The sequence below is a fragment of the Lytechinus variegatus genome, chromosome 19 (assembly GCF_018143015.1).
Source record: "Lytechinus variegatus isolate NC3 chromosome 19, Lvar_3.0, whole genome shotgun sequence".
NCBI classification, from domain to species: Eukaryota; Metazoa; Echinodermata; class Echinoidea; order Temnopleuroida; family Toxopneustidae; genus Lytechinus; species Lytechinus variegatus.
This window is the reverse complement of record NC_054758.1, coordinates 10,796,749-10,812,903: the sequence shown is the minus strand read 5'-3', so window position 1 is coordinate 10,812,903 and position 16,155 is coordinate 10,796,749. Positions and strand designations below refer to the sequence as shown.

Below are 16,155 nucleotides of genomic sequence, written 5' to 3'. Positions count from 1 at the left end.
GAATAAACATTGGGAATATCGTGATGATGTTTTATTGGACACTTCTTTACTACGCCCAGGTGGAGAGTGGCAGATATAAATAAATGCTTTGCCAAAGGATGTGAGCGCCGTGGTGGGATTTGAATCCCAGACCTTGTGGCTCAATTAGTCTGGTGACTTACATGCAACCACAAGACAAACTAACCCAAATTGAACTTTGAAGGAAGCATATCACAGCTCCTTCACAGTGCACGGATAGTCTCCCACCAACCCATCTAGGTCAGCCGTGAAACTCTGAAATCTTGATGAGATTAAAAATGGGATAGGTCACTTGCAAACGACTCGGAAGGGTTTATTAAGATCTTATTAAGGCCGCTGCTACAGGCTTCTCAATTGAAATTCAAGAGATTTCAGAGGAAGGCGTATCGTGTGGCATAATTTTCCACGACGGTTAGTTAATAAATTACATCAGAGTCTGCAATTAGTCATTCGGTGGAATCAAATTTCTTCCTTGCATGTTTGGCCAGGATTCAGACGTTTATAAACTATCTAAAGATTTTTTATATAAAGTTTATCAACTTTGACAAATCAATGATTACAATGCAGGCATTTATATTCCATGAATGCTATCAGCATGAAAGCTCATAGGCAAGCAACCAGAGGATCTACAATTTAAGGTCATCTCCGAGGGACCTGGTAATGAGAAAATCCTTAACCAATGGGCAGTTATAGCAAACCATTGCGAGATCGTTGCTCTACTGACCGAGCCTCTTTCTCTCAAGATTTATCAATTATCTGCTTTGGTTAAGCTAGTCTTCTCTCTGAAATCATTTATTTTTTGTCTTATTTTGGACAAGGAGAGTGCTAAATAGATTGATGGATAATGTTGTAAGTTTGGAACAAGACTAGAATGAAATGATACACACTGGGGGGGGGGGGCAAAGCTAAATAAATTACTCATTTATACCCGACTGATAATTCATGGAGTTTGGGAGAAGGCCAATGATTCAATTTTCCAGAGGAAAAGAAAAAAAAATTATGATAAGCTTTTGAAAATGAACAAATCTGTGGCAAAAATAGTCAATCCTGACTGGTTGCCAACAAAGGAAAGAAGAAGCAGAGGATTATGGGAAGGGGCTCTTATCTTTAATATTTACCAACAGAACATTCTCAAGGAGTCCTTTGATATCACACATGCTTTATTAGGGTCTAAATTAATTTCCTAATCCACATGTTGGAGGGTAACATAAGTTAATTTTTATATGAATGATGTAGGAATGGCATTGCCATTGATTACCCTGACAACGAATACATTCAAAGATTCAAATTCACTCATCCAGGGCAAACATGCAAACTTTTCGCAGTGATAGGTGGACAGACAGACGGGTGGATGGATGGACAGACAGACAGATAGATGAATAGATAGATAGATAGACAGGCTGACAGACAGACAGACAGAGACAGAAAGACAGACAGATAGATAGATTGATAAATTTATAGGTAGACAGATAGAATGAATAATAGAATTGATAAGCAGATGTGCAGATAAATAGATACAAAGATAAATGAATAGATAAATAATAAAAGGAGAATAAGAAAAAAAGTATAGCAAAAATAAAAAAGTGGAATAAGAACACAAGGCCACTTAGTTTAAACACCTAACACACACTCACATATCTTCCTCCACACACCCTCACACACACATTAATATCATAACCATCATACTTGCAGTATATGAAAGCATTAAGTACATTGAGAATTCACACAATTAAACATAATGTAATATATATATCACCTTCACTTTAGTTTAATATTCTCTTTTTCATATCAAAAAAATGTTCATATTCAAACATTTAAGACATGCATACAAAAAAAGACAACTGCAAAGCTATAATTTGCAATATTTTGGCAGAACAGATGTTCATATATATATATATACTACAGAGTCTTTTTTAAATAGATTTTCTCAAAAAGACAGTACCGAAAAAAACATTAGAGGATGAGCCAAGCTAGGATGAATAAAACAGGTCTCTTGTTGGAATTTTATGAATATATGTAAGCAGCAATTTTCGTCAATTCCCGTATTTTCTCAGCACTCTAGAAAATGGAAAATGCTTCCATTTCCATGTTACGAGTCATTCATCTTACACAAGCCTTTAGTAGACTTTATAATCTGATGAACATTATATATGCTTTCCATATACATGTACAATGAACATTTCTGATATTTCCCATTTCAAATCTGATTTTTTTTTAAATCAAATCCATTCTCTTTTCTTTTTATGTATGTTCACTCTGGGTTCTGCGTTGAGTTTGTTTAGATGACCTAACAAATGCCAAGACAAAAAAGATACGACTACTTCATCAAATCTTATATTTCTTTACATAAAATTAAATCATATAGAGTCAACTGGTACCACAAAATGCAAAGACATGCTGCCCTGATATTCAAGTAATGTGTTATACTCGCTGAGATACTGTTAAATTGACTTACTTATTTTCTCTCAAAAAGTCCAATCCTACTTCGGAAACATATTGAAACTACAGATTGTAGATATTTCTAAAAGGGTTATGGAGTTTGAAGTTAAAAACAAACCGTGTAAAGGGGTCTGTTGCACAAGAGTTGCAATAAAAAGCGACTCCAAAGTTCGAAATCATACACACTTTGATTTTCAAACAATTAAAAATATGTATTTTGGATTTGCACTTGCTATCAATTGGTTTATTACGCTGCCCCAATCATAGATAATCTAGGATTAATTTCATATGAATCACTATGGATATATGCTGAAGCCATGTTGCTCCAATTCCTTTCCTTCTCATTTTTATGAACATGGAAAAAGGCACTCGAGATCAGGGACCCGTTTCATAAAACTTTTACAATAACAAATTTCCAATTACAGTTAAAAGCTACTGAAATCTTTCAAACTGATTGGCGGATGGTATTATAACAAGTCTTTGTAAAATGGGACCCCGCTTTGATATGGACCTGAGCTTTAAGTCATGAATTTTACCAGATTACCCGACAAAGCCATCAGATGAGGAAACAAAAAAAAAAGAAGGGAAGGGGAAAACAAAATTGGGAAAACCAAATTTCCAGTTAAAAAACCACAAATATTTCACTGTTCACCTGCATATGAAAAAAAAACAATTGTTCTGAATTGAAATTATACATCAAACATATGAAACAAATGAAAACAAAGATTGTCGACCAACGCACTTTCTGTTATTTTGTACTGTGCAAAACAGAACACAAGACTCGCTATATTCACCGTGCTACAACTAAACATTAAAAACAGAAACACAAAACTTGATAAGCATCTGAATCAGAGACAGACTTATGTCCCTACCATACCCCACAACTGAAATGCAACAAACAATAACACTGTCTTTAAATTAAAAAAAAAACACTGACTTTTTCTTTGCCTTAGCTACGTACGGTTTCACCACCACTCGTTCACGACTTGATTTAAAAAAACAACAAAAATACTTCAAAATATGTAATGAATAGGTATGAATATAGAATATATATATTTTTGTGAATATTGTGACAAAATAAGTTGTGGCTACAAGTATAAGTTTGATCTGTTTCTTAACGATACCACAAGAAAAAATGTAATGATTGCACAGAAACACTTGGGGAGTTATAGAATATATAGTTTTATAACAGAATAAAGAGTATGATTACTCTCGCCAGGAGAATGTCACCCTTTAATTCCATCTGTATATATGATATTAGATGTATAACACCAGACCTCACAAAATTTAGAGCTTAACCCTACAGCTACCAAAGACACCCTCTACAACAGGCCTTCGCAGTCTATGAGTTAACACTTCACCAATAAGTTCATGTTACACATCCATTAATCGGTTTATACCACATCCATACAATAAAACCAATACTGAAATAAATAAACTAAAAAATACAGAAATTTACTCTCGTCATTCAGTTAATACCTCAATATACCACTGGTCACAAACTTTTTTTCGTTTTTTGGTTGTCATTAAAAAAAAATCTATGTCTAGAATTGTAAGCTATTGTCGAAAATCTAAGGACCCACACCGAGTTAGAATCACCAAGAAAAGAAAAAGCTATTTACCCACGTTATTAGATAACAGGTTGATGTTAATTTGAATATACATTTGTATCTTTCGTCATGGCTTTCGGGATTGATTTATGCTGAGCTTGCTGCCATGTTTGCGATTAGCAGGCCGAAGAGCAATTTAGAATGTTTGAATGAATTCATGATATAACACACAATGTACAAGGGACCAGAGTCTCTCTCAGTGACTGTCATGACACCTCTATCATTTCGCAACTACTGCTGAGAGATCGTTGACTGCTCAGTGACCTTGTATCAAAGTCTTCCTCGTCCTGGTCGAGCGCCGCCCGACCGTACTCTAGGATCTCCCGTCGCGCACTAACAACGATCTCAGAAGTGACCACCTCCCGGGAGCACGAGCCAATTTCTTCGCAAGACTGGCTGCGGATGCTTGGGTGGAGCTTCGGTCGCTTTTTATTATTGCACTTCTTCTTGTGTGGGTGTGTTGGTTCTGACGAGTCAGAGTCACTTACGTCCGGGGACCCAAAGTTACACTTGGTTATGTACGTTGCGACCCGATCCATTGCCGTGGTGGGGGACTGGTGGATTCTTTGGGATTGCCCAGCTTCATCGATGCTGTTCCCGGATTCCTTACGCTTTGTCCACACCACGCTGTCACCCTTGCTACTAGGACTGTCATCTGTTTTTGCCTGAGGGAATGAGAAAGGGTTCCAGCCTGAAGGCAGTACCTGAGGGGTTTCCATATCAGCTGAACCCTTAGATTTCGGATTAGAGTCTGGCTTGAGGTTAGCACTACTGCAGGCACTACTTGCAGCAGAACTTAAGTTTATGTCTGGTGATATCCCAGAGCTAACTGAACCATGAGGTGTCATCCAGGAGCTAGGATCTAAAGCTGGGGAAGCTGTGCTGCTAAGACTTAGGTCACTAGTCACCGAATGTCCACTGCTTTGACGGGAGAAAAAGGGGTTCGAAACATTTCCTGCAACAACGGATGCAGAGGGGTGAATAGGGGGTGGAGAGTTTTGAGGTCCAAAAGTTGGTTTCTTTAGCGCACTTGGTTTTTGTTGGTCCTTTGTGGTTGAGGAGTTTGTGACCCTTGAGCTGCTTGAAGCAGGGTCGGGGTGGTTTATTCGTGAACGTCCAAATTGAAACCCTACAGATGTCTCACTGTGCTTGTGCCTCTGGCTCCGACTGGTCGAGGGTGAAGCAGGAGCCGTCAGGACCGATGATCCTGAAGCAGAAGGAATCAAATTCTCAGCAGCTTGTACCTCTGCGCAGATTGTTTCAGAGTTTGAGACAAGTCCTTCTAATTTCAGTTTTGTTCTTTCCACCTTGCTCTTAGAGTTCTCTGGGTGGGACCTCTGGACACCGGTGGTCAGGCCTGACTGCTGAGCCTGAAACTTTGCGCATGCCTCCACAAAAGGATTATTATTGCGAACTTCAGGTGAATGTACACTGAGGTGGCTCGTACCCCAAGCAAGTTGTTCAAGGAGGCCTGAGGGACTATTGCAGAGGGATCGGGGCTTCTTCGAATCCCCTGGTGAATCGAGCAAAAGAGCGGTCTTCTTCACGTCAAGACCTGTCGGTCGTTGCAAAGTCCTGCTCGGTGCATTCTTTAGGTCTAGCGTGAGGTGGCTTGTAGAGCGTTTCTCTGTTACAAGCGTCTGCGTTCCAACTTCTGTAAGGGCGTCACGGCTGAGTGATCTTTTTATTGATTTGTTTTCTGAGGTAGGTGTGGTGGGTGCGTCGGCGAAAGTGACACGGGGCAAAGTCCTGCTCAACCTGGGGCTTGCCTTCCCCGGGATGTAGGAGCACTTCAATGGCAGCGAGAGGTTTTCCAAACTGAGTTTCCTGATGTTGGGCTTCATCGGAAGCAAGGTGTCCTCATGGCCCTTCTTGGGATGTGCAGCCTTTGATGAGTCTTCCTTTGGTGACGTCAGCAGTACCGAAGGCTCACTGGCACAGGCACCTTCCTCCTTCTCCTTCTTCTCTGAAGGCTCAACGTCCTCCTTTGGAGGTCCTGAAGGCTGTAAGGTCGATGGGCGGCCCTGCCTCGTTCGGATGATCTTCTCATACTCCAAGAGCTGACCGAGGAAGTTGAAGTTTGGAGATATGGTCGCCCTCTTCTCTTTGACATACCTATAATTGATAACAAAAAATAATAATTTAGAAATCTTATCCAATGTAAAATACTTTCCAAATAACATTTCAAATGCAAATTAATTAAAATCCAATTTAAATGATGGAATGACAATAAAGATGCTATAACATAACAGACAAGACATGAATAAATTTTCTTTCTCTGACACTATAATTCTACTAAGAAATGCAAAATATACATTAAATCCTTAACAACTAGCCCGACAAAAAATATCTAAACCCTTCTAGCAAATAAGGAGTCAGTTTATTGTCGGGGCATTGTCAGAGAGATTGAAAAAAACAACAACATAAATATGTATGGGTGGGTCCCTGGCAAGCATGGAGGTTGATTGCTATTCATTATGATCGCGCATGTTCTATCAACCTTGCTATCTGGCGGACCTAACCTTGTATCCTCAACCAATTTCCTCCTCTGAGTCCTGCTACCGGGGCCATCAATCCGACCTCACTGACTCATCCCCTAAAAATACTTTCTTCCGACCCCCTAGCTTTCTATTACATCAAAAGGACATCACAAGATTTATGTCTTCTTCCTATGCTTCAACACAGGGGGATTAAAAAGTTTCACAGGTCAGATCTAAATGAAGTATTAAGTGCGTTGTTTGGTTACTTTGGTAATTTGGCTTTTTGGTATTAAAGACGAAGTGAATGAATTGAATTTCATAAAGACAATTAAAGAGTGATTGTTAAAGCTTTTGTAGATAGGTACCAAGATGTTGGTCTTAGCTCGGGTCGAGTATTAAACATAGTTTACTGATCATAAGTATTGATGGGTAGGTATTGAAGAAATTATTTAGAACATATATATCTCTGAAGGTTCTATAGCTTGGTGCCAAGATAGTCAGAGTCTGTAAGATGAAATGCATCGATGGCAGTGCAGTTTACTTACTTATAGGCCTCGTCGACGTTCATATTGAGGTAACGCATGATAAAGGCAATTGCTACGGTTGGAGAACGAGAGATCCCGGCTAGGCAATGAACGATGACAGATCCGTTTGCTGACCGGACTTTGTCTGGATGATTAAAGAAAGAAAAGAATAACAAAATATTAATACAATAAATTGACAAGTTATAGAGGTGACAAAGACAAAATGGTTTCAGTTCAAGGAACGGTTCGACATTTTGACAACTGAATTCTGATTGTCCAATAAAAACTGTACAGAGACACCCCTGCTATGGCAGGTACATGTGACTGGTTAAATCTGAAAATATGAACAAATAAACCGATTAAGGGCATGCAAAGTTACAGTAAGTTTTCTCTTTTAAGGCATCAAGGGATTCTATAAAAATTATGCATGATTTATTGGTTCATATAAAAAATCACACGGACTGAATGCAATCGGATCCTCATCCAGTATGCATTGAGCAAGTAGCTAAAATACTTAGTGGCTGGTACAAAGACTAGGTCACCATTTCCTCATAAAAGTGACAACGATAAGATATAATTCTATGCAAATCAGTTTGACTCGTTCATCGCGGCGATTGTCTTACTCATCCTGAGTGGCGAATATCCAAATCAAATTCTGACAGAGACAGGTGTGGCCAAGGGTTTGATGAAAAAACTATGACTATACAGATCTATTTCCGCGTCATGAGAAAGCAAGAGCGGACTAATTGTATCCTTCATAGAGCCATGATACAAGTTTGGGCTGGTAACATACGAGACCCAGGCGACATTGACTCACAGATATATTGCCATGAACGCAGACATGATGGCTACAGACCGTGTAGTAGTAATGTCCTTTGATTAATTAAATCCATGATTATCGTTTAAGTCATATCATCGATCAAGGCTATAATTATGATCACCAATAGAGCCTTTAAGCTATTAATTAGATCTATGATTAGCAATAAAGATCTTTATCATTGATGAAGTCTATGATTATGAACACCAATGAAGCCTATTGATTTGAAATAAAAGCTAATATTCATGTTAAGCATGGCATATAATCTTGTATGAAAATTTTTTTCTTTTGATTTTTATTAAGAAGCAAGTCTATCCATTCCTTGCAAATTATTTTAAAGATTTGTGCCTCAGTTCGCTCACATTGCATCATTTGTATTGATAAAATGTATAAGATTAAGAGGGGCCACACAAAAATGAAAGAGAAACATTTTTTACCACTTATGCTTTTATTTCTTTCCCAAAAAAATATATCAACATGAAAACAGGCTGATAGATATTCTGTGCACTTTGAGCATGAGTAGTAGAATTCCCCAGGTTATAAATAGAGCTTTAATGATCACATTTTATCAGTTCACGGTGTCTGAAAATATCCAAGACCCTATTAATTCTATCGTCTGGGTAGCGGGCTACCTGTATGACATCATAAACATAATCTTCATCGTCACCGTCATGGGGTAAAACACTCAGGTGTATTTCTGTCTTTGCCTTTTCGCAGTGCATCGCGGCAGGCGGCTTATTTTCGGCGCTCAAATTATGATACACCTGGCAACGGACGTGACAATGCAGAACAGCGGGCCAAGTTACCTCCAGCTTGTAATGATCAAAATGCAATTTGATTATGCTCGCAAGCAAGCGATTATGTTATCAACATTTTTATGAGATTAAACTTGGACCATTGTGCATGTCAAAATGTATGTATCAATACAATGTTCACAAGATTTCATTTTTTTTGGGGTGGGAGGGGGGGGGGCTACAAGGAAGTGACCACTCAAATATGTCCATGATCCAAGAGGCAGAGGCACTAGTGACACGTTAAGAAGAGCCATATTCCAGAAAGAACCAACAGTAGAAATCAGATTAGAGGACTTGCGATCAGCGCTGAGTCATATAAGTACAGGAAATCATGCAACGTAAGTAATCTTGTGCTGACCATTTGTAATGAAGTGATTTACGAAGCGCTAGGAATTGACAATGGGTCAAAGAGGGTTTAATTGAATGAATGCGGTTCAAGTTATCCTATTTCTGGTGCGTAGATCAAGCAACTTGCATGTAATAAGTGAGTTAGACTTGTATGCAAATTCGTCACAATTTGTAGTGGTTAATGATTGACTGGTTGCTGTGTTGAAAGTAATGAAGTGATACTTTCGAAAGGTGAAAAAAGGTAAAATTTATGTCAGTAATCTAATAAAAGACTAAAATAATGAAAAAAAGCAGTGAAATAGTACAATGTAAGAAGTAAATAAGATAAGAAGTACAAAAAGAAATCTAAAAATGGAAGAGAGAAAGAAGTCAGAGAGAGAGAAAGGATGACAGAAAGAAAGAAAGAAAGAAAGAAAGGATGACAGAAAGAAAGAAAGAAAGAAAGAAAGAAGAGACAGACACAAACATAAAGAGGCAAACATAACCCAGAAGATTCAGCATGACCACCTCAACAAGCAGAAATTGACTTTTTTCATTCATTCACCTCAAAGACAGTGGTGAGAGATGAAATACTGCCATCTAGTGGCAGAACATGTACAGGCTTCAATTGCTTCCACAGTCCCAAGAGTTTTGGTACATCATTCCTACTACAACACAGGTACGTACACTGTAACTGTAAATTTTAGGTTTGTGGGTGAATTGCGATGTCTTGCTTGAACATATTTGGGTATCAATGACAATGCTAGATATTAATATTTTTCTTGAAAGATAGAAAAATGACAAGGAATTTGTTTCATAAGAAAATTTCTTTTTTTCAATACTCACCAATGAACTCAAGCGCCTCATCAAACCAGGGGAGCATCTTCTCGCTGTGATTGTCGCGGACGGGTATCCGGTGGAAGTGGGTCTGGGGAAGGAATTCTGGGATCGGACACGACCTGCTGACGTTCAGGACGTAGTTTATCCCATAACTCTTCAGGCATTCCTCCGACATCACATCCTGCAAGGATCGAGGTGGAATAAAAATTTAGTTAGTTAAAAGGTATTGTTTCCCATATATAATACTAAAACGAAATATGAAAAATACGAAAGTAACTAAAAATATATTTTTCATTTTGCCAATTGAAACCTATTCCTTTTCTTTGCTTGGTTATATCATTCCTTCTGGAAATTGCAAAATATATGAACATTAAAGATATCAAATAAGTAGAAATATATAGTCAACTGTCTATTCTTTTAGGAAAAGGAGAAGGCATAAGCAATTTCCATCCTCCCCATCTTGAAACAAAATGCAGAACAGCACCTACCATTTGCTATAGGATTCACAACATAATGGATGAAAATTTTAAAAAGAGGTGTATATAACAAAATAACACCCAGCATAAAAGCGAGGACCCTACAGCCCCCCCCCCCCACGCGGTCTGCAAGTGTAAACTGTATTAGAAATCATTGCAAAATCATAGGCCTACATGCATTTGATATGTATCAGTGTACAGTGTGAAGGCTATGAGGATGAGTCACAGAGGCAGAGAGAGAATAGGAGTGCAAACTGATCATATCCTGAGCAAACAGGGCGATAGTAAAGAATATAACCCTGCTCTCAATGAGTAAAGGTTATCTCCTAAACCAGACCGTGTACAATGCCAAGATTACTGAATGCTATCTACGTACAGGTACCCAGATCAGAGTTTAGCTGCCAGGTTTTTTCACACAATTTTTTTTTTCTGTGATTCCGTTACGAGTTTACTACATTAGGCCTACACATGCAGTTGTAATGTGTATATGGTTTTGTGTACATCTTTGAAAGTCATGGAATTCAATTTAAGTTAATCAACCACATGCAAAATTTCAACAAAAAAATAATATCTGACTGTACAAAAGTTGTTTTATAGCATTTTGGTGGTTCAATTATTTTATACCATTCTGGTGGCTTAATTAGGTATTTATATCAGATATTTCTAAACAAATCATATTTTCAATTACCAAACTGTATGATTTTGTTGCATATTTCTCAAACCATCTATAATATTTAGGGATGATCTAATATCAAAATGTAATGAGATACTACATATATATTTATACTATTCAAAATTGGTATTAAACTGCATTTCTTCCAACAACAACAAAATGATCAAAGATTAGGGCCTATTTAAAAACTCTTGATTTGGGCAGAAAAACTATACTTTGTTTACAACACAACAGTATTTCAGATGGTTCTAGCTTCAGTCGTCTCTTATTATGGCTGAAAAAAACCTATTTACCTGTTGTGATCCAAGGTACAGGAATCCAAGCACACGGGTGGGGCCCGTGTTGGTAACCGGTAGACAGGGTTGTGAAAGGGGGGCACGGGCGGGGCAAGGGGGTCGGTTCTGGGACTCGCACAGGTACGGGAAACAAGACTGGAAAGATGTGTAGCCGCCTGTGAGCGAAGGAGATAAAAATGAATATTATGAAATCCAGGAACTCCTGAATTACATGTATATCAGATTTATGGTAAAAATGAAAGATTATTCCTCATACACGTCTCTTCATTCATACAAATATATGATACAATATTATTATTATGATACAAATTTTAACATTTAATACGAAAAACACTCACATCTGATAAATGAGTATTGAATGTCAAATATAACACTTCATAAAGACCAATACATATGAGGCTAATTATCTATACAAGTTCACTTTTTATTAGCAAGATTTAAAAAAAGGACGAACCATATTCTAAAAGTCTCATTCCAGTGAATTTCTATTACAATATAAAACCTAGAAATTCTTTCGACATAAAACAATTTAACTATGCATATCTCAATATCATAAAGATAATAAAGATTTATTACCAACATAGCAATGATTAGTAACACTATACATGAAATACCAATTCAATTTGTCAAATTGTACGAACGACGTCAATCCCATAAAAGACGTCAGCATGATGTTTGCTCTCTCATCATGAACTACAATCCACATTCTACGCATGAAGGAACCGCAACAATATCTGTTCCGCTCAGTAGCACAATGCACATCGGAAGACCTGACTTTAATATCGTCCCGGAATATACCCATTTGTAACCAAAGTCAACAAGACAATGTGAGGAACTCTACAACGGACGTTTACATGACCATATTTGGCAGGGAAAAGCCATATGAGGTCTAAAGCTCACTTTCCCCTTTGCTCTTCCCAATGTACAGTACAAGCATATTGTAGTAAGTAGATCAAAAGAAATGTGAAAAAGAAAACAAAACTAAACTGATGAGAATGGGAAAGGGAGTTGGGGCAGAATGCACGCAGAGAAAGGTGAACTCTACAAGACGTGATTGGGCATAGATGATAGGCCCAGTACTCAATAAATCCCAGCTTTTTCAGAACTTCATTTTAGCAAAATGTAGAGATCAATTTCCAAAATGTGGTGGATGGAGAAGTATAACAAGTCACATATTTGTATACAAGATAGAAATAAAGCTTTGGAAAAAACTTTTAAAAAACCCCAAAACTAATGATGAAGTTTATGGGCATAGAACGGGGCAGAAAAAAGGAGAGTGAGTATAAACAAATGCAGATGCAGAATTTTTAAAAAGGCATTCCGGTACCAGTAGGTTAGAAGTGTAGAACAAAAAAATTGAGAAACAGGAGAGAGAGAACCAGCTGGCAGTAAAGATAAAGAAACAGAAGAAAGAAATATCAAAAGGGAAACAATGGTTTGGCTTAGATAATATTTCCTATCTCCCCGAGGAATCCTTACTCTTCAATTTCACTCTCACTCACTACCACAGTCAGCTGGCTTATACCAGTTCACTCGGCAACTATAAGGAAATACGTCGATCTGCGTTCAACCTCCCCGCACAGGAAAAACCCAAGTACTCTGGCTTACCTACATCATAGATTATTTTGGAGTCAGGGGAAAAAAAACCCTTATAAGGTAGCTATGACATAATGCTTTCATTTATCTGATAAACGTCATCCAGCTAAACTATCAAATAAAATGGTGAAATCTATAGACTAAAGTTTTTCACCTAAAAAATCATGATTTTATTAATTTTTTCCAAAGCCTAGCCAGAGCCCTTCCACCTTTTTGTACTGCAAATTTATCAATGTACATTCATTAATGAACTCTAGGAATACCTCTGAAAACATCTTTTACCCAACTTCTCTTGGGTTTAAGATCATAAAATGCCCAAAGACGAAATAATGTAAAAAAAATGAACCAGGATAGAGTCACCAGTACTATTGTTTGATAAACACAGGTCTTATAGAACATAATCAACACTGCAATTGAGAATACATGTATGTGATATTCCTTCCAACCAAGTACAGATTCAACAAATTCAGTACTTGCATACAAATAATAATAGAGCTGAAGAGATTGAACAGAAATTCTTGATATTCTACCTAAAATATCGTTATCACAGACAAATCGTACAAAATGATTTTCCTGAATATTCATGGTCATGGATAAATGCTGTAATAAAGCTAGACAAGTTTAAGAAAATATTAAAAACAATTAATCTGATTTTAAATTTGGCAAGGTATGGCATGAATGCCTAATTTGCCTTACAAGTAGTGGCTGCCAATTTGTAGTCATTTATATGGTAATACTTTATTTTACAGGAACGTATACATAGTAGAATGTCAATTTCATTTAATGATTAATACACCATGTACACTTGAAAATTCATTTGCAAAAGCTTTGATTGCAAGAATCTTGAAATGTAGAATTTTCTTTTTCAATATTCCAAGATACATCAGAAAACATTCTTTTTATTAATGACAAAAACGATACTTATATTACATTCAAGTTTTACTTTCAAGTTGAATAAACAATTTTAAGTGAATATTGAGTATTGTGATATAACAATATTCATGAAGATGCCGAAGTATTGCGTGAAAATAAAGACGTACGATCCTTACCGCCAGCAGCGACTGTTTTCACATTCCTTTCGACTTGGATAACCATGGTTGGTTTCTTTAAATCCACAACTAAAAATCCAGTAACATTTGGGCTGAAGAAATAGGAGCGCTCCGACAACAGACGATCGCTAAAACCGATTCAACAATGACGAACCATGTATGATCCCTGTGTGGTTATATTCTTTTTCGCGGGAGCGGGTGTCGGTACCAGTCCTCTCTCGAGCGCGATTGAGCAACTTGTGTCTCCTTGGCAGCGGAGAGCGAGCTTTCTCTCTCGTCAACAAATGAATGCCCAGCAAATTGGTGGGGGATACTCTCTAGCTATAGAGCTCGGTGTATTATGATCCAGCCGAAGTAAGGAAGAGCGTATAAAGGGTATGACTGGTACAGTCATAGGGGGGGAGGTAATGACTGTACCTATGGAGATCTTCCTGGCAGCGCTGGGGTATCTCTCCAACCTTACATGGTGCTGAGGCACAGGCTGTATTGTAAACACACAGTCATTATACACATACACACACAGATAATCAGCTGTGCAGAGAGAGAGGGAGAGAGAGAGAGAGAGGACAACCCCAGGATGACTCATCCCAGGTATTGACCAATCACAGCGCAGCATGATGATGTCATCCAGTTACAGGCCAATCTGGCACTTCCCTTCCACTAATACATTACCAGTGACTGCTAACCATTCTTGCTCTACGCCAGCTATTGTGTATGGGCACCAACTATGCACTGGAGAGCGGGGAGATATACAGGATTATATACCGCTGTGGTATATTCCAGTATATTCCACCGTTGAAGGGTTGTTATTGAAAGATATGACATCCATTAATTGATCCCAACGATGCCAGATGGAAACCGGGTATTCTGAAATACATATCCCTCAGGCGCTAACCAGCGTTCATAATGTAGTAAATGAACTTACAGCAAGGGGAACATCAAACTTGCTACATATATGCATCAATCTATTAGGCCTATGCCACAGAAGTGGTAAATATGAGCTGTAAAATCATGACCATTTTTAATGATTATACCTACAGATATATGTAGAACCTCATAATCAATACAGAGAACATATATATTTCACAAATACAGTAAAATCTTCTATCTATATTCTGGGCATACACTCAAACAGAGATATATATTTTCAACTCATCAATAGGCCTATATCAATATAAATGATGAAGTACAATTAAACCTATATCACACTTTACAAATTATGTCTACCTAGAAGAATAAAATAAAATCATTACAAGACAAAACTCAAGGTTAAGTGAAGTGATTTAAAGATAATTTCACCAACATCAATATAAAGAATCATGTCTCTTGTAATAACTTCAATCCCTCAAAAAACAATTGAATTTGAATTTGAATTGCATCGATCTTTTTTCTTTGATCCATTCTTCTTGTCATTCATACAAATTCACATTCTTTACTCTGGACGCTGGCTTTTTTCCATACAACGTATAAAAGCCCTACGTCAGTGCAAACCTTCGTACGAATAACAATTGATCCCAAAAAAAATCAATCAAAATTACTCTCCTCAATCAATGCAACTTCACAAGCTTATAACGATCATTGCAATTGCGTTGGATTACAACTGCTATAAAACATGTACAACAGTAAATGAATCACAATTAATTAAAAGGCATTTACACATCGTAGATTACGATAAAAATGATCTATATAGGCCTACACAGAGCTAAAAGGGGGTGTGTCGACTTGTCTCGAGCGCTTTCTTATGAGTAATCAACTAATTTAGAAGTTGGCTATGATAATGATGAACTCATCAAGGATTGGATTAATTATCATTATTCATCGAAAGAAATCCTTGTGACATATAGTGATGCATATGTATGATGTCATTATGAAAATCCCCCTTCTTATGCATGAACTATGATGAGAGGTGAGTCGGTAATCAGAGCCTGTTTCAAAGTGGCAGATGTGATTTCATCTCGTACATCTGATTCAGGCCTAATAAGGAGTCAAAGAGGTAAAGTTTACTCAATTTGGTTTAAAAATAACCCTAATTTGACTATGGTGATATGTTCAAGGAGTTAGTAAGCAGTATAACACCCCATAAAGAAGTGTTTTATATAAATGCAGGGTAGCTGTGATAAGTGACTAGCTAACGTTTCATTTATTTATTATATTTTTTCTATTTAATTTATCCTTCAGATTTATTTCTAAATCTCAAAGGATTTAAATTGAAATAC

At 37.4% G+C, this 16,155-nt stretch overlaps 1 protein-coding gene across 2 annotated transcripts; it reads right to left on the bottom strand.

Moving 5' to 3' along the window:
- Positions 1-1,763: 1,763 nt before the first annotated feature.
- Positions 1,764-15,204, bottom strand: LOC121406364. 2 transcript variants are annotated; one of them, XM_041597399.1, is made up of 5 exons: positions 13,931-15,204; positions 11,292-11,449; positions 9,856-10,030; positions 7,093-7,216; positions 1,764-6,182 (listed from the first exon to the last, which is right to left on the bottom strand). In XM_041597399.1, the coding sequence occupies exons 1-5, from the start codon at positions 13,983-13,985 to the stop codon at positions 4,274-4,276; spliced, it is 2,421 nt and encodes an 806-aa protein (XP_041453333.1). In that variant the 5' UTR covers positions 13,986-15,204; the 3' UTR covers positions 1,764-4,273. The 2 variants fall into 2 exon arrangements, with proteins under 2 accessions (XP_041453333.1, XP_041453334.1); XM_041597400.1 differs by having other exon boundaries at positions 13,940-15,202.
- Positions 15,205-16,155: the final 951 nt, after the last annotated feature.

What these genes read in the sequence shown, in the direction of transcription:
- LOC121406364 (XM_041597399.1), bottom strand. Translation starts at nt 13,985, where the DNA reads ATGGTTATCCAAGTCGAAAGGAATGTGAAAACAGTCGCTGCTGGCGGT. An exon ending in TGTACCTTGGATCACAACAG is followed by an intron (nt 10,031 to 11,291) that starts GTAAATAGGTTT and finishes CGATCCTTGCAG; the next exon opens with GATGTGATGTCGGAGGAATG. An exon ending in TGAGGCGCTTGAGTTCATTG is followed by an intron (nt 7,217 to 9,855) that starts GTGAGTATTGAA and finishes TTAATCATCCAG; the next exon opens with ACAAAGTCCGGTCAGCAAAC.